The sequence below is a fragment of the Pteropus alecto genome, unplaced genomic scaffold (genome assembly GCF_000325575.1).
Source record: "Pteropus alecto unplaced genomic scaffold, ASM32557v1 scaffold157, whole genome shotgun sequence".
Taxonomy (NCBI): domain Eukaryota; kingdom Metazoa; phylum Chordata; class Mammalia; order Chiroptera; family Pteropodidae; genus Pteropus; species Pteropus alecto.
Genome location: NW_006440626.1, coordinates 3,167,825 through 3,189,398, shown reverse-complemented (window position 1 = coordinate 3,189,398; position 21,574 = coordinate 3,167,825). Strand labels below are relative to the sequence as shown.

Here is a 21,574-nt window from a genome sequence, read left to right as displayed (position 1 = left end):
CCCAGATGGAGGCCAGAAATAGACTTGCAGCTTAGGGATTCACCTCTGACCCCAGAGCCTTTGGCTGAGGGGTTGGGAAATTGAAAGAAGCGGGTGAGGAAGTGGTGAACACGTCGCCCTCATTCTTATATGATCACGGACTCCGGGAGCTCTTTATATCCCCAGGCTTAGTCAAGCCCCATCACAGTTTGCAGGGATGAGGCAGGGTTTATCAGCTCCATTGTACAGGTGAGGAAACAGGTGAGGTCAGTAAAGTGCTACCCAAGGTCAGTAGCTAATATGCAGCCGAACTGGAGCTCCCCAGCTCATCCAGGTGTCCTGCCTGGCCCCGCCGTGGTGGGCCACCTGCCCCAGCCTCAGTCAACAGCCTGACTCATACATACACTGAGCTGTCCTCCTCAGGGTTCCAAGCGGTGTCTCTTGGGATCCAAGACTTCCCAACCCCTGGAGGGTGGAGGGGAAGGTGAGTGGGGTGCATGGGTGGGGAAACTATGTTCTCTTCCTCAGTAGATGAAAATGTAGGATGAATTTTTCAAGGTCATCTAAGCGTTGAGCTGTCGATATGAGAATTTCTATTGATCAGCACTGATAATATCAATTTACTGGGTATCTACGAGATGCCAGATGCTGTCACACACACTAAATCCTTGAATCCTCAGCAATCTTGCATGGTAAGTATTCTCATCCTCAATTTAGAGAGGAGGAAATGGAGCTCAGGAAAAATCACCAACCTTCCCAAGAGCTCACCGTGCCCTTGTCCCATTCTAAAGCAGGTAGAAAGTCATTCAATACTTACAGCAACCTCTCTATAAAGGAAGAACCAGCACTATCCCCATTTCACAGAGCAGGAGACTGGGTCCAAGGTTAAGGGTGTTGACCAAGGCCACATAGCTGGTAGGTAGAGGAGCCAGAATTCAAACCCAGACCATCTGGGTCCAGAGCCTACACACCAACCCACCATGTTGGAACTGTTAAGTGGCTTGCTTGAGGTCACCAAGTTACAAATGACAAAGCCGAGATTCGAACCCAGGTCTGTGGATTTGAAACTGCTAACAATTGTGCCAAATTGTGTTCCAGACCGTCTTCGGCCACTTCACCCATCCTGCCTCCAGACTCCAGAGTTAGAGAATTGAACGTGAAGCTGGAAGAACTTTGAAATTGGTCTTAGAGCCTAAGCGCATCTGAACCTACTTACCTCGGAAAGGCCCCATCCCTAAACGCTGTCACACTGGGGGTTAGGACTTCGATGCGTGAATGTTAGGAGACCATGATTCAGTCCATAGCAAGGTCATAGAACCGTTTGGTCTTTCTGGTGAGGACACTGAGTCGGGGGAGGGCCATGGCAGCAGGCGCCGTCCTCCAGACTTGTGCCCAGTGTCCAGAAGCTGTCCACTCTGGCCCACGCTCACCTCTATTTCACTCTTCTTCCAGACGGAGCCTGTGGCTGGTGAGGCTGCCGAGCAGGGCCAGGCCGGGCCCTGCCCGCAAGGACGCCCAAGCCCTTCACCGGCCCCCGTGCCCGGGAGCCCCTCGGGCTCTCCTGCTGGCCCCACCATGACTTCGGAGCCCACGTCGCCCCCCGTCGTGCCTCCGCTCCACTCCCCTAAGTCCCCTGTCTGGCCGACCTTCCCCTTCCACCGGGAGGGCAGCAGGGTCTGGGAGCGGAGCAGTGTCACATCGCGGGACCTACCCAGTCCTCTGCCTACCAAACGGACCAGGACGTATTCGGCGTGAGTATCTATCCCTCGCCCAGGCTCCAGGGGTCTTTCCCAGGACAGGGTTCCAGCCCTGTCCTTCTCCAAGCCCTGTTGTCTTCTCCTGAGGATGGGGGAGCTCAGCCAAGCAGTCTTTCCAGTAACTGCTAGTATTCATTCATTTATTCATTCATTTATTCCACAAAGATTTATTGAGCTCCTGAGCAGTGATGAGTAAGACAAAGTGGCAGCCCACAAGCTGCATACAATCCAGAGGAAATCATTCACCATTCGCTCCCTGGCAGAATTGGATGTGAGGGCCCAGCATTGGGCATTAGGGAAGATGATGGGTTTGGAAGATACATTAGGTGAAGAAGGAAGTTGGAAGATGGAGCAGCCTGGGCAAAAACGGTGGCATGGGGTTGACCGTTGGAGCAGGCCGGATGGAGACTAGCCTTGGGCCTTTGGTGTCAGTCACTGGGTCGGGTAAAATGGTGGAGGGGGTTTGTCAGCCACAGGGAGACTGACTTAGCTTGGCCAAAGGAGGAGGTATTTTTACGGCAAGTGCTGATGGTCTCCTGCACCCAACCCAAGGCCAGGCACAGAGCAGATGTTAAATGATGAACAGATGAGTGAGAAATGAGTGACGAGGATATCACTGCTTCAGGAGGTAGTGAGCAGGGGAGGGTTCTGTGCAGAGAGAGGGGTGCTGGCTGGGAGTCAGGAGACTCATATGCTGAGCACCCTGGGAGAGCCAGTGCCCCTCTCCGAGCCTCAGTCTGCCTGTCTGTCAAATGGCATGATGAGAGGACTGAGCTAGCATAGCTGCGGCTTCTGGCCCGGGGAGCCTTCCCCGCAGTCCTGAGGCAGGCTCCGCAGGCAGGGCCCAGGAGGACTGTGGGGGTCCCCAGGCTACAGCTCCAACCCCCCTTCCCTATCCTCAGGACAGCTCGTGCCTCTGCTGGCCCTGTGTTCAAAGGCGTCTGCAAGCAGTTCTCACGCTCACAGGGCCACGGCTTCATCACCCCCGAGAATGGGTCCGAGGACATCTTCGTGCATGTATCTGAGTGAGTCCCGCCCCCACCCTCCATCCTGGTGATTCCCTCCCCCCTTCCGGTCCGCGGCCCGGCCCAGCAGCGCTTCCAGGAAGGCCCCCCATGCCTCTCCCCTCACTGGCTGAGGTCTGTGCTCCTGGCATCGTCTCCTCTCATAGGGGCTGGGGACACACGGGATGGGGAGGGCTGGGGCAGGTGGGGAGGGGCGACTCAGACCTCTGGAGCCCTGGGAACCACTGGCTGGGCCCTGGGATCCTGCCTAGCAACAGGAGGCTGAGAGGGCTGGGCCAGCCCTTGGCCCCTTCTGCCTGGAAGGGGCCTTCAGGTGGGTAGGCTAGCGGGGAGAGGTGGGTCTGGGCCTGTGTCCCAGCCCTAATGGCAGGCATGACTTAGGGAGGTCACCGAGGTTCTCTAAAGCCTTAAGGACCTCCCAATGCCCTCTCACATCTCACTTAATCCCCAAACAACACAGAGAAGAAGGGACAGTTTATGATTCCCATTTTACAGATGAGAGGGCTGAGGCCCTGAGGAGGGAAGCTAGGTCACAGGGGGTGTCTGGGAAGAGGAGCCTGCTGCTGGGCTGATGCTCCTCTCCTGCTCACCAGCATCGAGGGCGAGTACGTGCCGGTGGAGGGCGACGAGGTGACCTACAAGATGTGCCCCATCCCGCCCAAGAACCAGAAGTTCCAGGCTGTGGAGGTGGTGCTCACCCAGTTGGCCCCACACACTCCCCACGAGACATGGTCCGGCCAGGTCGTGGGCTCCTAGGCCGGGCAGGGAGCCCCCCAAGGGTGGATGGGCGGGTGGCAGCTGGCTCTCTGCCCTACTGCACTGGCTGACTCAGTCTCCCAGGTGGCCTCAGTGTGCACGTCTGTCTGTCTGTGCTTGTGGCCCTGAGCGTTTGCCTCCAACCACCCCTGTGACCCGTGACTATTGTATGAGCTGGACCAAGGAAGAGGCCACCAGACCTGCCTTCTCTCCTTGTCCACTCTTTCTCCTTCCTCCTCTCCCTGCCACATGGGCACAGGACCTTCTCGCCCTTCTGCCCACTGTCCACGTCTCCACTGAGCCTCTGAGGGCCTGCGTCAGGCCTGGGGCTGGGAGCCAGGAGGCACCGCAGGCTCCTGCGGGAATAAGCTTGCTGACTTGCCTCCACCCGAGGCCCTGGCTCAGGGCTAGACTCCGTGCTTGAGCTACTCACACCTCCCACCCTGGGCCAGGCCCCCCACAGTGGCCTGGACCCCACCCCTCAGAAACCAGGCCAGCGAGCACTTTGTGAGGCCTCCCAGGGCCTCCCAGCCCCTGGAAAGGGAAGCGGGTGAAAGGTGGAGGCAGGCAGGCCGCCCCTCAGCGCCATGGCCCAGCCTTCCTTCCCCCTCCTCCCTCCTCAGCACTCACCCTGGACAGGCAGGACAGAGGGGTCTGAGGGCAGAAGGCAGTTTGGGGGCTCTAGTGTCGCTAGCCACAGTCCCTCCTCCTCAGCCTGGCAATCGCTCTGCGAACCCCCAAATGAGGCTGCATCTCCTCCTCTGGGCCGCACCGAGCCATGCTGCCTCCACGTGCCCGGGAGGCACGGGTCTGCAAAGGGGTGGGGACACGTCTCCCCAGCTTAGACGGAGCCATCCCCTTTGCCCTGACACAAGCCCCACTGATGCTCTGGCCACGCCCAGCCACGGTGGCTGTTGAGGGCCCAGCGACGTGTGGACACACGTCCCCTCAGGCAGGGCCAGGCTGGGGCACCCACGAGAATGGCTGAGCCTGGGAGGCCACCAGCCCTGCAGCCCCCTTTCTGGACCCTCCTAACACCACAGGACGGTGGCTCCCACTGGCCCCCAAGCCAGTGGCTGAGTTGTGATTCCTGTGCTGTCTGTCCCTTGAGATATGTGTTGTGTGCGTTCACTCTCAGGTGGGGGTTGGCCTGGCCTGGGAGGCCAGGAAGGAGGACTTTCCCTCCATGTCCCCCACTACATGCCAGAGAGCACATCTGATGGTGGGGGGGCGGACAGAAATGGGGCTCAACAGCCCAAGATGAGGGGGTCGGTGACTATTTAAGATCCCCAGCCCTTTAAGGCCCCAGGGTAAAGATCAGCTGGAATATGTGTCCCACCCCTGCCCCCTGTCCCCACCACAGGCTGGGAGCCCAGAGTGGCTGAGATGTGTTGGCCAGCAACCCCCCTAAACAGAGAATGGCCCAGCTTGACACCCTATTCTGATCTGCGGCTATTCCGGAAAAGCCTGAGGCCCTTCCCCTGAGAAATAAGGGCTCCCTGGCCTCCTTAGTGGAGATTTAACAGTACAGGTTGACTCCTGGGAGCCCCACAAGACGCCCCTCCTGTGAGTGGACCCCCCTTTTCAGGCACTAGCCAGGAGGTAGGACGTGGGAACATCAGCCTGGGGGCCCCTGGCGTGGCAGCCGGGAGCAGCGCTCCTCACTCACAGCCCCGCGGCGTCCAGTCAGAAACCCTCCTGACCCCCCACCCTCCCGGACTCCCCCATCTTTCCTGACACTGGCAATAAACCCTCAACTGTGACTCAGCCTGGCCCAGAGATGCCTCTGTCTGTCTGGGATCCCGGGGGAAGGGGCTGCGGGGAGAACACCCTAAATCAGCCCTTGTTTGGGGTCTCATTGGCCCACCCTCCCTGACTGGATCAAAGACTTCCTGTGTGACTTGGGGCAAGTCCCCGCCACCTGTGCCTGTTTCCTCATTTGCAAAGTGGTGGCCGCAATAGCATCTGTGACTGGGGCCAGTTATCCACTCAGAACTGACGCCATACCTTGTTCCAGTAACTTTAATGTATGTGATAAAGTTCTAGCAAACACCGTACCTTCCCCGCTGCTCTGCGCCCGTCTGCGACAGGCAGGCAGGGCGGGCTCTGTCTCGTACCAACATTCACACACCTCCTCCCAGTGTAGACAGAAACCCGTTCTGTTCACAAGTACAAGCAGCAGCTGTGGCCAGTGCCATCGGGGTGGAGGACGGAGCCAGTCCCACCGGGAGCTGACTGCTGGGGACAGTCGTCCACGTAGACCCTGCCTCGTCATGGTGGGCCTTGCAGCAGGCCGTGTGAGGCAGGTATCCTGGGCCGGGGGCTCTCTTCAGGACTGGGCGGAGGTCTCTGGACGTCCCGGTCATGCCTCATGGGCTGTCTCTGGGAAAAAGATCTCGCGGCATCGCTGTACCGTGTCCTGAGGGGAGACCACGCTGTGGCCCACAGTCCGGGGGTCAGCATATATCTCAAAGTCATTGCCACCCTGTGCAGAGGAGGGGCAGAGAGGGCATACACAGGTGGTGCCTGGATGAGGCTCCCAGGGTTGGGGCCCAGCACCCACCCTGGCATGGGGTTCCCTCCCCCCACTGGCTCCTGCAGAGCTGCCCCTCCTCCTGTCCCCTCAGAACCTCCAGAAAGCCCCCCTTCTCAGCCTTCACCAGGTCTGCCCTGCCTTGCTGTGTGACATGGGGCAAGTGTCCAGCCAGCTCTGGGCCCCAGCCTTCCAATCTGTGTAATGGGGCTGGTAAACACCGGCTGTTTTCTGGGAGTCTCTCAGGAGTTCTGTTCTGTCACCCAGTGTCACCTGGCCTTGACCTGGGGGTGACTTGGGGTGGGAAAGACCTGGGTTGAGCCACACTCACGGGGCTGGTCTCGTTCCCAAAGAAGTGGATGGTGTCGAAGCTGTCCTGGTCCAGGCTGTCCAGGCAGCAGCGCTTGTCCCAGCCCTCGGGGAAGACGTCAAAGCTGATCATGCCTCCTGTGGGGGCAGGCGGACAAGCCAGCAGAGCCATTCAACAACCCTTGAGTGTCTACTGAGTGCCAGGCACAGGGCAGGGGACAGACTCGGGTCCTCATGGGAGTTATGATGCAGGCGGGACAGGCGATAAACACGCCAGACCACCTCGGAGCATTAAGTCAGCGAGGTGGGGGAAGAGAAGCTCTCCAGCCAGCGTGATCAGGGGAGACCTCTCTGAGGTGACACTGAGCTGAGACCTGAGCCAGAGTGGCAATGGCTAGAGAATTCCAAGCCCTGGCACAGAGAGTATGGTCCCCAAGGCAGGGAAGGACATGGAGTGTCCCAGTGACAGAGAAGGACTGGAGAGGGCAGAGGTGAGGGATGTGGGCCCCGGGGTCCAGGGAGTTGGTCGTGGGTTTCATTCCGAGTGAGGAGGAGCCTTTGGAGGGCTCTGAGCAGGGCTATGACATGGTCTGTTTTCCCAGGATTTTTCTGGGCTGTCAGGGGAGGTGGCAGGGGGAGACCTGATGCATCGGTTATCCAGACGGGCCTGGGATGAGGCTGCTGGCAGTGGAGGTGTGAGCGATGGTCAGATTCCAGAGTATTCTGGACATAGGGCCCTGGGACTCACTAGTAGACTGGACTCGCGAAAGGGTGAGGGAGAAAACGCAAGGGAGACGCTTCGGTTTCTGGCCGGAACCGGGGGGGTGGTGGGGTGCTGACTGGGTTTAGGTGGGGAAGACTGGGGGCCCTGACCTAGGGAGTCCCTGCCTGTTTAGGCTCAGCCCGCCCCTGTCTGCCCAGAGGGGTGGGAGGAGTTTCTGGGGACTGCAGCTGGCCTTGGGAGTGAGGCCCTGGCAGGCGGCTCTTGCGCCGGGCCCATCAGGCCCTGCAAGCTGTGGACGTACCTCGGGAGAACCTCAGCCCTTTCCCAGCAAACTCAGTTTTCAGGGCTTCCACGAACTTCTCCCGGATCTTCTCCTTCTGTAGGAGGGAAGGGAGCAGACTGAGGCTCAGAGGGCTGCTATGTGCCAGGCCCTGTGCTGGGCACACAATTCGTGTGAGCTCACTGAGTCTTCCAAGGGGATATCACGACCCCTACTTGATGGGAAACTGAGGCTCAGAGTTCACGGTTACCCAGCCTCAGAGGCAGAGCCAGGGCCTGAATCCAGAAGGACCATGACTAAATTCATTGCCAGCTCCCACCAGTGGGGATGTGGGCCGGGTATTCTGAAGGACGCCTTGGAGTTGAGGCTCGGACAGGGCAATCTGAGTCCCAAGTCAGAGTCCACCTCAGGACAGGGCTCTGCCCCATCAGCTCTGTCCAGTTCAACGAAACCATGGCTCAGACACTAGAAATGAGCATGAGGAGCCAAGAGCATGTGAAGATCTGTGAATAAGTGGCAGTGGGTGCTCAGAGGGAGGTCAGCAGGATGCCAGACACAGCCATAGAACCAACCCCGCAATTCCCCACAGTGCCTCCCCAGTCCCCAGTCCCTCCCTCCCCTTTGGCAGGACCTTGAAAGTCTGTAGCATACCTACAAACATAGAGTAAAGGGACATTTGCTCACTAGCCCAAGGATCCCTAGCCTGGCCCTGCTGGGGCCAGAATGGGGAACAGCCACGGCAGGCCTAGAGGGACAGCTGTTTCAGATGCTTTGCTAATGGGGGCCAGCACCACAGGAGCGAATGGCTCACGCACTGCAGGCTCGCTGTGGCCGAGGTATGGAGTGCCCATGTGGCCGAAGCAGCGGTGAGAGCTCGGCGGGGTGATCAGCTCGCAGAGAGCCTGGAGGCCTGGTTGGGAAGTGGATACATCCTGGGGGACCAAAAGCCACTGAGGATTTCGCAGCACAGGAGCATAGTGCCTAGTCCCGCGTTTTAGTCAGTCAAAGAGTTGGGTGAGACTGTTATGGCAAGAGAGGCGGGCGGTGGCCAGCGCTCTGGAGCCTGGAGGAGTGGTCCAGGAAGGACATGAGCTCTAAGGCCAATGTGACCCGTCCTGAAAGACAAAGGCAGGATGCCTGGGTTCTAGGCCCAGCTGCTGTGCCTCCGGGCTGTGTGACCACGGGCAAGTTGCATGACTTCAAGAATAAATGTTCCCGTATGGCCCAGGATGGCTGTGCCTTCTGTCTTTGGAGAACCAGGCTAGTCACTGGACAGCCCCAGGTGCCAAGTCTAGCCTCAGCAGACTCACACTGTGTCCTCAAGCTGGTCACCCTCTGGCCTCAGTATCCCCACCTAAGGAAGGGGACTTCTTGTCCTCAGGGTCTAGGGGAATGAAGGAGAGTAAAGCATTTATGTGCCATCTGGGCCAGTGCAGGGAACACAGGAGACCAGGAGGTCCATGCCCTTCTCCAACACCAGAAACAGGCGAATAAGAGCCAGAGAGACAGAGAAGACCCTGGGGGTGGTGGGCAGAGTCAGTGTTGCTAGGCTTCCATCTCGTCCAGTCCTCATTACAGCCCAGGAGATGAGAACTATGATTATCCCCAGTTTACAGGTGAGAAAGCAAAGATACACAGCATAGAAGCCGCTTTCCCAGACTGGCTTCATGGCGGGGGGAGAGGACAGACACACACAGGGATGGACTTGAGCCCAACCCTGCAGGCTGAACCATTTTTTTTGTGGGAAGGTGGAAAGGGGGCCCAAGCGGTTGGCTCAGTGCCCGTCACCAGGGGTGGGAAACCAGTAGTGGTGAAAAGGTAAATGCATGTCTGCCACCATGGCACATGGTAGGCGACTCGGCAAGCAGAGGTGGAGCCGGGATCGGAAACCTGAGTGGCCTGAGAAGGTGCCACGCGAAGTCTCCATGCACGCGGGCATTGCCTCCTAAGCCTGTGGACACAGGGTGGCCGTGGGGGTGGAGGTCAGTGAGCTGGGAGGCATCACAGAAAGTCCCACCCCTCCTCAAATTTGTGCCTTGCAAACCAATTTCCCCATGTGACCTTGGGCAAGTCACTACCCCTCTCTGAGCCTCGGTTTCCTCATTCATAAAATGGGGACTGCACTACCTATTTCATTCATTCAAAAAGTATTTCTCGAGCCCTTGTCATGTGCCAGGCATGTGCTGAGCACAGGGATCCAGAGGTGAACAGCCGGAGAAACGCCCGCCCTAAAGGAGCTGACAGCTTTGGTGGGGGAACCAGACAACCACCAGGTGACACGATATATTAAGAGGGTGGCGATGGCTGCTTGAGGAGAAATCAGAGGAGTGGGAGGTGCAAGGGGTGCAACGTTAAATGTAATGCTTGGGGAAGGCCCCACCGAGAACGTGGCATCTGAGCTCATGCAAAGGAGGTGAGACGGCGAACCGCTTCTGAGGGCAGGAGGCACAGCCCTGAAGTGGGAGCGTGGGAGACGCCTGCCTGCTTTAGCATCAGCAGGGAGGACATGGCCAAGCAGGGAATGAAAGGAGGAGAGCGGAAGGTCAGAGAGGTCGGAGAGGACGGGGATGGGCCAGCGTGAAAAGGCTTGGTTAGATGGACGTGCTCCATCTCTAAGGGAGGGGGTGGTGCCCAGGATGACAAGCAAAATGCAAGTCAAGGTTTAACAGGGAGCAGCATATCCCAAGGCAAGAGAGACCTTGGTATGTTCCAAGCACAGACGCAGAGGGAAGCCTGAAGAGCTGGGCCTGAGCCAGGCAGACCCCTCAGAGGGGAGAGCACCAAGGCGGGAGGCTGGGACATTGTCCAGTTGGCAAGGGGAGCCATGGAAGGACTGTTAGTGGGGAGAGGACTTTAAAAGGTTCTCCATGGCACCGCCGGCGAACAGACTGGCAGGGGTCAATGGGGGCGGGAGCGGGGGAGCGGAGGGACACGAGTGAACAGATCTGAGACCAACCCTGCAGGCTGAATCAACAGCAATGACTGTTGAACCTATTGTGGGTGGGAAGGTGCCCAAGGGCTTGGCTTAGGTAAGTAGGTGGCTGGTGGTGCCTGTCACCAGGGGAGGGAAACCAGCGATGCTGAAAAGATACACGTGGCCCTCCAACCACGGAACACGGGAGGCGTCCAAAAGGGTATTGGTTCTATCAGAACACCCACCCCCAACCAACCCATTGCACTGATGAGAAAATAAAGGCTCAGAGAGGTTGAGCGCCTGAGGTTCTACAGCCTAAGGTTGCACAGTTGGTGGCACCTTGTCCAGTTCGGAAAACTCGATCCTCTCCTCCAGGGTGCAGCTCCGGCCGATGGGCGAGATGTTCAGCATGCCATTCCGGAACTCGATGAAGGTCCCACTGGTGGCGATGGCGGGGGGAGGGACAGTGGGGGAGCCAGAGAGAAGGAGAAAGGCCCTGAATTCAATCCAGCCTCGTCTGGACTTGACAGGAGACAAGAACCCACCCACCAGGTCCCACCAGAGAAACCCTCCCCTTCCCCAGGCCCGAGACTGGGAGGCGAGGCTGGGCACGAGGCCGGGCGGGGTCTCACCGCTTCTTGGGCAGCCGCAGCAGGGCCATGTAGCGGAGGCAGAAGTTGATCAAGTCCTGCAGCAGCTCCTCCCCGAGGTGGCTCTGGATGGTCTGGGCAAGGGTCACAGGGCTCTGAGCATGGAGGGCACGGTGCCCTTCCCCCCCAGGACAGAAGGCACCCGTGGACTGTTTCACTGTGGAAAAGTGTCCTGGGCTAAGGCCCAGGGGGGCACTGACCTGCTTGGAGAGCAGCCGTCCATGCTTATACTGCACTGTCCCGTTCTCAGCAAACACATAATCAAACTTCTCAATGACTTCAGGGTCACACAGAGGCCAAGGGAGAAGGGGAGAGAGTGAGACCAGGTACCCAGAGCCAAGGAGAGAGATGAAGCCCACACTCCTTGGTTTGTCATTCAAAGCCCATTTGTTCCACCCAAACCTTTTCTAGTCTCACCTTTTGCAACTCTGGCTTTTTCCAGACAAGCAAACAAGCCAGTGACATCTCTGGGCCTTTGCTCATGCAGGTCCTTCCGCTTGAAGTGCCCTCCCACTTCTTCCCCCTCCAGCCCTCCAAGATCCCACCTGCTCCCCTGGAAGCCTTCCAGGACTCCCCAGCATAGGAGTTCCCCTTATGCTCCCACAGCCCCCTGCACAGGGGCTTCTGTTTTGTTTTATAGCTCCCATCACTGTGTTGCAAGGTTGATTGCATGGGGTAGTTTTCAGCTCTGGCTGCCATGAGAAGTGGCGGGAATGAGGAGAAACAGGGAAAACGGCCAGGAGGCTGTTTCAGGGTCCAGGGGGAGGGGATCACCTGGACAATGGTGGGACTGTGGAGATGGAGACATGGACACATAGGAAGATATTTCTGGACTGGCTGATGGAATAAACAAGAGGGTGGGAAAGAAGGAAATTCAAGGAAGTTTCTGGTTTGAGGAGCTGGAGGCATTGGCCTTGACTGGGCTGAGATCAGGAACTCTGCTGAGAACAGGGATTCTGTATCCAAAAACTTTCTGGGTGACTTCAGAATCTCCCTCTGTTAAGTGGGATAATCACACCCACCCTGAAGTGTGATTGTGAGGATTAAATGAAAGGAAGTTAACACATGGTTATTTTCAACAAACGGCAGCCATTATTGATTATGCCCATTTTAAAGATGAGGACATCAAAACGCAGCAAGAATTGAGAATGTAAACTACATAAGGGCAGGATTCTCCCTGCTTTGCTCCCTGCTGTTTTTCCGAAGCCTGGCACAGTGCCTGGCACATGGGAGGTACTCACTAAATGGTTGCTGAATCGGCCAGGAAAACATCTGGCAGTTCCCTCTGGCAGTTCCCTTGCCCCACAGAAGCAGGACTGGGTCTTTAAAGGCACATCGGTGCAGGGATCTCCCAGACTTCCCACCCCCCACCCCCACCCCAACTGTGGAGCTGGCTCCGGCCCACTCCTCCTACCTTCATCCCCCTCTCCCAGCTGCTCAGCAATCTTAGAGTAGTCCGAGCCGCCCACCACACCGATCTGCACCCTACTTCGCAGCTTCTGCAGGAAAGCAGCCACCTCAGGGTCAATTTTCTGCAGTGGGGCAGGGATGCAAAAGAGTTTGGCTGTCAGCACATCTGGGACCTCCACTTAGCCTTCGTTCAGTGCTCAGAATGAGAAGCCCATGTTCCACCTGGGGATCTGAGGCAGTTCAAGGTTTAGAACCCAGATCTTAAAAAAGTAGATGCACTTGGGTTTAAACTCTGGCTGGAGTCCCTCGATAGCAGGATGACCTTGAGCAAATGGCTTTGCCTTTCTTTGCCTTCTTTGTCCCATCTATAAAATGGGGATCACAGTAGCAACACCTGGAAGAGGGGGCGCTGTTAGAATTAAATGAGATAGTGCATCCAAAGCGATTGCAAATGAACAAGCAATTAACTGGTGACCGATCATATGAAAAGACGCCTCACCAAGGAAATGTAAGCAGGATGACCTTGAGCAAATGGCTTTGCCTTTCTTTGCCTTCTTTGTCCCATCTATAAAATGGGGATCACAGTAGCAACATCTGGAAGAGGGGGCGCTGTTAGAATTAAATGAGATAGTGCATCCAAAGCGATTGCAAATGAACAAGCAATTAACTGGTGACTAATCAGATGAAAAGACGCCTCACCAAGGAAATGTAAACTAATGACTTATACTCCGTGTTTTCAAACATTCAAATACTCAAAGCTGACAATATCAAGATGGACGACGATGTAGGGGAAGCGAGCACTCTCAAGTGCTGCTGGTGAGAGTGTAAATTGGTATAGCCATTTTAGAGGGTAATCTGGCAAGATCTACTAAAACTTAAAATGCATGTGTCCTGTAACTTGGAATTTCCACTTCTTTTGTGTATATGGAAGTTCATTGGGGTATAATAGTAGGAAACTGCAAACAACTTACACGCTCGTGCATCAGAGAATGGCACATACCTGCTCTGAAATATTAGACTGTGGTTACACAGAATAAGGCAGGCCTGTACTTCCAACATGAGCGAGTCCCGAGACATGCTAACGGTCAAAAGCAAGTTGCAGAAAGGCACACACAGTAGGATGTATGGTACCGCTTATTTTTTTAAAAGCCTCAAAGAACAATGCGTAATATTTCTTCTGGGCAAACAGATCCAGAGAAAGGTCTGGAAGGGAGCCACACGACAGGCAACCAGGTTACTTTGGGGAGGAATTTCGATCCTGACACAGTCAGAGGCAACTTTAGCCTTCTCGGTTGTTTTCATTCTTTACAAGAGAATGCGCTCATGAGTATATGTATAATTAAAAATTAACTTTTAAAAAGCACTAAGGCCAGGGTCTGGCAAAACTATTAGTGGACACATTAGCGTGCCGTTCTTGGGCAAGGAAGTGGACAAAGGGTTGGGGCTGTTCCCAGACTCTGTCGCCCTCCTTCCACCGTCATCTTTCTCCCATCCCTCAGGACCCTGGGAACTTCTGGAAGGCAGGGTGGCCTGAGTCCTCCCTGTGCCCCCAGGGCCCAAGCCAGAGCCCTCCCGTAGGGGAGGGGATGGGGCATGCAGGACCTAAGAGGGGAAGCTAAGACCTGTGTTCCCATCAGCCTCTGTCCTGTAACCAGGCCCTACTGGCTCCCTGTTCTAGGAGATCCCTCAGATGGTCCTTGTGGCCTCAGATTGGAGGGGGGAGGAGAGGGGGGTACCCTCAGGGCAGGCAAGAATGAGGCTTATCCAAGCACCCAGTTGGTGAAGATGGGTCTGGGGGCTCCTCCAGGGTGAGCTCCAAAGGGAGAAAAATGGTGTGGAGCAGAGGTTGGAGGATCAACACGGTGAGATGTCTTTAGAAGAACTAACTCCCACCCTCTCAGTGTCACAATATCCCCAACGTGACAAGGCTAGGCCTGGGAATTGTCACCTCCAGGTAGGCGGAGCCCATCCCATACTCGACCGAAAAGGTACAGCAAGCCCTTCCTCCTTCCAAGGCTGGAGGTGGGAAGTAAAGTGGGGGAGGAACTTGAGAAACCAGACTCAGGCCCAGGCCTGCACCGGTCGGGTGGGAGGGCTCTGAGACCCCTGGCCCCCCAGCAGATGGCGACTCTGACGTCTGGGTGCGCTCCAAGCCCTGTCTGAAACCCTGGATTTGCGCCCTAGGGTTGAACTGGGGTGGAAACCCCGGCTGGGGAGGAGGGGGCGTCTGGGAGCCAGGCCTTGGCTTGTGGAAGCCTGGCGGAGGAGTAAGGAGGGCAGAAAGGCCTCCGCTTGCAGCCTCCGCCCTCCAATCCGACCCAGCCCCGATGCTACCGGGCAGAACGTGGGCGCGCACTCCCTCGGGTTGTGACATGAGGGCCCAGGTGCCCATCACTCCCAGTGGGTGCCCCCGGGGTGTCAGGGGCTGGGTACCGCTGAATCGCACGCTCGGTCTCGGGGGCCTGGCGGTCACGCCGCTGCAGGCCCCACATTCGGCCTCCGGTGTCCACATGACACTCCCGACCCGAGCTTCCGAACGCCGAGGCCCTACCTGCCGAGCTGGCGTCAGGGTCCCGTCCACGTCAAACAGGCAGAGGACGCGCTCCTTCCTGCGGGCGCCCTCAGCGGTCACAGCCATGGCTGCAGCTCGGCGTGCCCGCCAGAGTCCCGGGATGCGGCCGCCGGAGCCGCGCAGGGAAGAGGCTGGATGGGGCGGGGCCCGGGAGGGGCGGAGCGGGGAGAGGCGGGGTCCGCAGGCAGGCCCGGTCGCGCCTAACGCAGGGGGGCGTGGCCAGGGCGAGGTCTCCTCGGGAGGTGGCGGGGGCCGGACGGGGCGTGGGCGTGGCGTGGGCGGGGCCTGGGCGGACTTTTAAGGATAACTCTGATTGTATCAGGCGGAGAAGGGGCGTAGAGTAGGGAGGAGCAGAGACCGGCAAGAAAGGTCGGATTGTCCCAACCCATACGGAGGCGAGGCCTGGGCCCGGCGGGAAATGAGGGCTAGAACTCGGAAGAGAGGGGCGGGGCCCGAGTTGCACCATGGCAGGATGATTTGATTGCATCTTTTGGTGGAGGGGCGGGACGGGGGTAGGGCCTCGAACTGGCAGTGTTGTGCGTTGCCGGGCGTGGGCGGGACTTCAGATCCTGGGCTGTCCGGACTCGCCCTGTCTGCCGTCATTTACACTGACTCGCTGCTCCTGGCTAATACCTCGTTCTTCAAACCTTGAGCTTTAAGAAATCTCCTGATGGCCTTTGCTCAGGCTCTGTACTTTGCCAGATGGCCTTTCCCTCCCTACTCTTTCTGCTGTCATTCTCTCCACCCTATAAGGCTCAGCTCACAGTCCACCTCTTTCAGGAAGCCTTCCCAGATCTCTCTATTCACAGCTATTTAACCATTACATTGACTTTGGAGTCAGTTCTAGGCTCTTTCCGGCTCCGCCATATGTGACTTTGGACAAGTCACTTCACTTCTCTGAAGCTTTGTGTCTCCGCTGTGTAAAATGGGAAGAACTTCATCTACTTTGCAGGGTTGCCTTGCTCATGAAAAGAAATAAGTGTAAAAGAACCCACATTGTATGTGGCACACAAAGGAGAATTTGTGTAGATGTGCTTGATACAGTTACTGATTAAACAGCTATTGCCTGTCAAAAGTCTTCGAAATGTGCAGACCCTTTAAGCCAGCAATTCAACTTTTAGAAAAGAAAAAAAAAATTGGGCATTGGTTAAATTAACTATGGTCCATCTATAAGATGAATCTGTGAAAATCTGTGTGGTAGAACAAGGGTTCCCAAGTCCTGGGGCTGCGGACTGGTATTGGTCTGTGGCCCGTTAGATACCAGGCCACACAGCAGGAGGTGAGCAGCCAGTCAGCAAACGAAACTTCATCTATATTTGCAGCTGCTCCCTGGTGCTAGCATTAGCGCCTCAGCTCCACCTCAGATCATCCGGCATTACATTCTCATAGGAGCACCGCTCCCTGGTACACAAAAGGTTGGGGACTGCTGTTGTAGAATATTTAACATGGAAAAACCGTGATCCCATTTTTGTAATAGGAGAGAAGCAAGCTGTCTCTGGGTATTAGTATCATCGTGAATTTCAAAGATTACCCCTCCCCCCCCAAATGTGTTGACTGCAGCTTCCTCTTCTCCAGGGCTCTGTTTCTTCCTCTTTTCACACACCAGAGCCAAAAGCCCACTGCACATCCCTCTGTGCTCCCAGGGAGTTGCCCTTCTGTTCGAGACTGTGCCTGTGAGGAGATTTTTGCTGCATTTAGCATCCTTGCCCTAATGCCTGTCATTAGCTTTGGCAGTTTTGGTCATACAGAGAGACACACTCATCCACACACCTATGAGTGATAACTCTGTGCACCATGCTTCTGATGGTCTGTTTGCTTTTCTGTCTTGGTAGCTGCCCTGAGGAGACAGACCACTGGAGTCAGGGGCAGAGAGGGGCAGAAAACTGCAGTCTGGTCCCTGCTAACTAAGTACTCGAACAGGTCACTTTCCCTGACTGGGCCTCCGTTTCCTCGTGTATATAATGGGGACATAATCCCTACCCGATAGAACTATAAAAGGTGAGATAGTAATAACTGATATTTATCGATCCCTTACGATGTGCCACCCACCATACTGGACACTTGACCACATATCTTCATTCACTCTCACAGCAGCTCTAGGAGGTGTTATTGTCTCCATTTGATGAAGAGAAAGGAGAGGGATGTGCTCGTTGCTGCACAGAGCACCTAGCAGGGCTGAGACCAGGGTGAGCTGGGTGGATGAGGTACTGGCTGCAGGCACAAAAGCTAAGGGGGCACCAGAAAGCTCGGCAATTAAGATAAATAGTATTTTAATGTAATATTTTTTAAAAATCAAAATTAATGCAAAAAAATCCATGATGAACAAAAAGTCAAAAAAATTTTTTAAAGACTGTATCGGTCATTGTTCTGAGGAGTCATATGGGAGCCTGAGGCAAAAGGAAAAATTTGTCTTTCTTTCTAGGCCCTGCTGCAGAGTATGGTTCATTCATTAAACAAATTTATTGTGCCAGACACTGTTCTGGGTTCTGGCAGCACTGGAGGGAACAAAATAAGAAGCTTTTGTTTTCTGTTGGATGCAGAGAGCAAACAGAACCATCTCCACGAGAGAGAAGACTGAATTTTATCCTCTGCACCCACTGCTCCACCCAGATCTGGTCTCTGTGACTCTGGCCACTGTCAGGACCTGAGACCCCTTCCCAGGGCCCACCTAGTCTAGAGCCTGTGGGTGGACCTGGAACTGCCCAGATTAGTCTCTAATATCTCACAGCTGACGCCTGTTCCATTGCTTAGGAATTCCTAGGGAATCGTTTAAATGCAGATGCCTGGGCCCCAATCTTGCTGCTGGAATCCGGAAGCTGTAGGATGGGGCCCACAGGGCAGGACGGGTGTTTGACTCCTAAGTATTGGGTCCGCCTTTCTCAAGACAAACAAAGATAAGCTCTTAACAATATCACACCTATGCCTTAGACGTGTAGTGAACCTGTTTCTTATAAATGCCTTTCACAGCCTCTCCCTGAATTCTCACCACAACTCAGGTCAGTGATGAGGACAGTGAAACCCAGAGAAATGGAGTGAACTGCCTTGAGGCACAGACCCAGGAGGACCAGGTAGATGGAGTGGCCCTTAGGGTCCCTTTGAGACAGAGGCTCATCCCTGGCAACTGGTGTTCAGATGGGGCCCTGGGGAGGCCCTGGGGAAAGAGAGGAGCAGGACTGAGGGGACTGGGACTGGGAGGACTGGCCACAAGGGTTTCCAACGCTCCGAAGGAAGCCAGGCCCGAAGGCAGGGGGCCGGAGACCCCAGCCCAGCAGGATCCTGCTCAGGAAGGAAGACTGCTCTTCTGAGCCAGGTCCCCGAGGCTGCAGATTAGTGACCTCCATGTTAGCTTTGGGCAGTGTAGCTCCTACCTTGACGTTTCACTTACTTTTGCCAGAATCCTCTGAGGTGAGTACCCTTATATTCAATTCCAGAACTAGGTACTGACACCAGAGAGATGATGTGGCTTTCCCAGGTCGCAGAGCACAGTCAGGATTCATATTCAACTGTGTTCCCCTAAAGCCCATTATTTTCCCTGGCCCCTTGGTGGAAGGCCAAGTGTCAACGTGTTGTTGAATGAGTATAGGGGGCCTTGACCCTCTTTTTCCCTATCTGGAGTGTGACATTCTAAAGGTGGGCAGTCCCAGCCCAGGGGGTGGCCTTGGCGTCCTGGTTGTACAGTTAGACTGACAGTTCCTGGGGCTGACCTTCCCAGCCAAGTGACCTTGGACAGGTCCCTCCTACTCTCTGAGCCTGTTCCTAATCTATAAATGGAACTGCCACTGTCAGCCTCTCTGCTGTCAGGAAGATGAGGGCGCAGGGGAGGAGATGTGCTTAAAGAGGCTCTGCAAAGAACAGGTCAGGGCTGGTTGCTGGTTTTAATTCCATCTTGGTTCAAGGGCAGTGGGAGGTTGGGGAGCCTGTGAGTGTTGGCTATTTTTCCTCCATTTTTCAAAATTTCTGCAGTGCTTACATTGTTTTCACAGAAAACAAGTCTGGTGAATTTAAATAAGCTGAAGGGTTCATGTTCAGAGGTGGTGTTTGTGGAGGGGGTGTAGACTGTTGCTGGGTTGGTTGCTGGGTTGGCGCAGGCCCCCTTGGGGTTCCCTCAGCCAAAGTCAGTGGGGACAGAGATGGGGGGGTCAGCATTGCCCCACCTTGGGGTTGGGGAAGAAGGGGCTGCTGTCTCCTGACACCTGGTGTTAGTGATCTCTGTGGATCAGAGCTGAGCCCCCAGGATTGTGAGACCTTGAGCAAGTCACTCCGCACTTCTCATGCTCCGATGTGGGCAGAGAAGTCCGTCTGGCTCTGAGGGGCCTTAGAGATGATCTGATCCATAGTTTCTATTCTATAGATGAAGAAGCCGAGGTGCAGGGAGTGGAATGGAAGGCCTCGAGCAGGGTATCTGAGGCAGAGGCTCCATCCAGGTTCAGGGCTTTTCATGACCTGCCCCACCCACCCCGTCGGTGTTTCATGTCCTGGCCCCGCCTCAGCTGGTGGGGGTGTGTGGAGAAGCACCCAAAGGAGGGAAGCCTTTGCAGAGGAAATGCCGGAGCTGGGCCTTTAGCATCTGGTAAGGGGTTGCTCTGAGAATAGGTGGGGAGAGGGGATCCAGGTTCAGCAAACAGTAAATTGAGGTAAATCGAGGTGGAGATTGGAAACCGTCTGCAGCGATGGCGACCCTCACTTGCCCCAAGGGTGTGGGGGTTGGAGAGGTTCGGAGACAAACTTGAGAAGATCCTTCATAAATGTGTTGCCCCGTGGGTTCTTGGGGGGTCCACCAAAGGGCGGAGGCGGGGGGCAAGGCATGCTCACGTGACCTGAGGTACGAGTTTGGCTGTGGTCTGGGCCGCGTGAGTCCACAGCTCCCCCTGGTGTCCATCTCCCTCACTGCCGCGTGACCTCTCCCGGCTCTCTTCAGCGGGGTAAACCAAAGGACGGAGATCTCTGCAGGGGACTCCGGACAACCTTGTGGATAAGGACCAGCCCCAGGATCCCTGTCTACTTCCAAAGCAGCCAGGCTCCATGGCCAAGGGCTCACATTAAGGGATGTGCCAGATCCCTACTTGGTTCTTTGCCTGCCCTCTCAGGCAGAGGACGTGGGACTCATGGTCCAACCTGCCAGCCTGGGCAGGCGCCCTCCTACACCATCTCCCACTCCAGAGCAGGCCCCGCCTCCACGCCTAAGCTTCCGTTGCTGGAGCCTCACGAAACTTTACTACGTGTCGAGAGAACAAAGCCAGGTACCACACAGCACTTCTAGTTGCGTGTCTTCAAATCCACAGAAACATCTGCAAGGAAGTTCATAAAATGCTAACATCTCTTAGGATGGTGGAATTTTAGGTGACTTTTCCCTCTCTTTGTACTGTTATTGATTGCTTGTTTTCTAAATATTTATTATCTCTATATCATATAACTAAAGATTATTTTCATTTTGGGAAAAAACAAATGAAGAAGTCTAAGTACACCCCAAATCAAAACCAGAGTAGTCCAGTGAAAGCTTACGGAAGCAGGGCAAGTGGCTGGTGGTGGCTCTGCAGTCCCCTTACCTCCTGCTTTCGCATGTTTCACAGGGGCTGTTCCATTCTGTTCCTCTTCACAGGTTAAACTCTTGGGGGGCCAAGACCAAACTAATTTCCAGGGCTTCCTCATAGCTCCAGGCACATAGCAAATGCACAATACACCTCACCGCTTGCCTGAAAACGGCACTGCCCTCCCTCCCTGGTTTTCTGATGCCCTTCTTGTCCCCCCGGCCCCAGTCTGTTCTCAATCTAGCAATTGATTCCGTCATTATCTACAAGGTCCCTCATGGTCTGGCCCATGGCCCTCCCCAGCCTCAGCACCTTCCGCCACCCGCTGTGCTCTGATGCTCCAGCCACTCTGGCCTTCCTTTTGACTCGATGCTCCCCGTGCCTGGAGTGCTTTTCTCTCAGATCTACGATTAGGTGTCACATCAAACATGGCCCGTCACACAAGCCTTCCCCAGCCTCCTGACACATCCTCACACACTATGCTGCCACCTGGTTTTCTTCTCTAGCACTATCACCACCTGAGATTATCGATTATCTATCTACCCTTTTGTCTCTCAGCCTCCCTAGAAATCATTCCTGCCTGTGTGGGACCTTGTCTGTAACAAGGCCCAGTTCTGCTTCAAACAGTGGGCTCCCAGGGAAGTATTTGTGGGGTTGAATGAACTCAGCCCAGACTGGCTTACCATGAGTCACCAAGTCTAAGGGTAAAATGTTTTCTGCCATTCCCCCAAGAAGCAGTCTATAGTGCCTTGTCTTGTAAATTGTCCTCAGCGGAGAGGATTGGCCGAGGCTGCTGCACAGAGCTGTCTTGCAGGCATCTGTAGTCCGCAGCTGTGGGATGGATTCTGCCCTCGGTCTGATATTCATTGGGTACCTCGTCTATGCCAGGCGCTGTGCAAAGCGCTTTGCATTGACTCTCTTCAAAACCACCCTGTGTGGTAGGTCCCGGTCTCTCATTTTACAGATGAGATAACTAGACTGGCCCACAAGTGGCAAAGTTAGGACTTAAGCCCAGGGTTTGTGATCTCAGAGCAGGCACTCTTGACTCCTGCTCTGAACATGTCAGCCTTTGGGACGTAAATATGTCAGCCAAAGCTACCTGCCCTGTGTCCTCTGAAGACACAGAACTTTTGTTCT

General features: G+C 55.5%; 2 protein-coding genes across 4 annotated transcripts in view; one reads left to right on the top strand and one right to left on the bottom strand.

The window, feature by feature from the left end:
- Positions 1–5,443, top strand: part of CSDC2 (cold shock domain containing C2) — a 12,318-nt gene extending 6,875 nt beyond the window's left edge. Inside the window, exons 2-4 of the mRNA XM_015593617.2 lie at positions 1,432–1,730; positions 2,639–2,761; positions 3,355–5,443. Of these exons, the coding sequence (XP_015449103.1) occupies positions 1,555–1,730; positions 2,639–2,761; positions 3,355–3,517 (462 nt within the window). The 5' untranslated portion in view covers positions 1,432–1,554 and the 3' untranslated portion in view covers positions 3,518–5,443. The remainder of the gene's footprint in view (positions 1–1,431; positions 1,731–2,638; positions 2,762–3,354) is intronic.
- Positions 5,444–5,521: 78 nt separating this feature from the next.
- Positions 5,522–15,054, bottom strand: PMM1 (phosphomannomutase 1). Of its 3 annotated transcripts, none has more exons than XM_025050637.1 (8): positions 14,889–15,054; positions 12,342–12,459; positions 11,128–11,204; positions 10,910–11,022; positions 10,617–10,716; positions 7,385–7,460; positions 6,382–6,497; positions 5,522–6,002 (listed from the first exon to the last, which is right to left on the bottom strand). In XM_025050637.1, the coding sequence occupies exons 1-8, from the start codon at positions 14,973–14,975 to the stop codon at positions 5,880–5,882; spliced, it is 810 nt and encodes a 269-aa protein (XP_024906405.1). In that variant the 5' UTR covers positions 14,976–15,054; the 3' UTR covers positions 5,522–5,879. The 3 variants fall into 3 exon arrangements, with proteins under 3 accessions (XP_024906405.1, XP_024906406.1, XP_006917438.1); XM_025050638.1 differs by having other exon boundaries at positions 5,522–5,936; XM_006917376.3 differs by having other exon boundaries at positions 10,910–11,001.
- Positions 15,055–21,574: the final 6,520 nt, after the last annotated feature.

Excerpts from the sequence above, each read along its gene's own strand:
- PMM1 (XM_025050637.1), bottom strand. The coding sequence starts at position 14,975 with ATGGCTGTGACCGCTGAGGGCGCCCGCAGGAAGGAGCGCGTCCTCTGC. Across the intron at positions 10,717-10,909 it reads CTGCGGCTGCCCAAGAAGCG|TGGGACCTTCATCGAGTTCC; the intron begins GTGAGACCCCGC and ends CATCGCCACCAG. Across the intron at positions 7,461-10,616 it reads AGTTTTCCGAACTGGACAAG|AAGGAGAAGATCCGGGAGAA; the intron begins GTGCCACCAACT and ends TCCCTCCTACAG.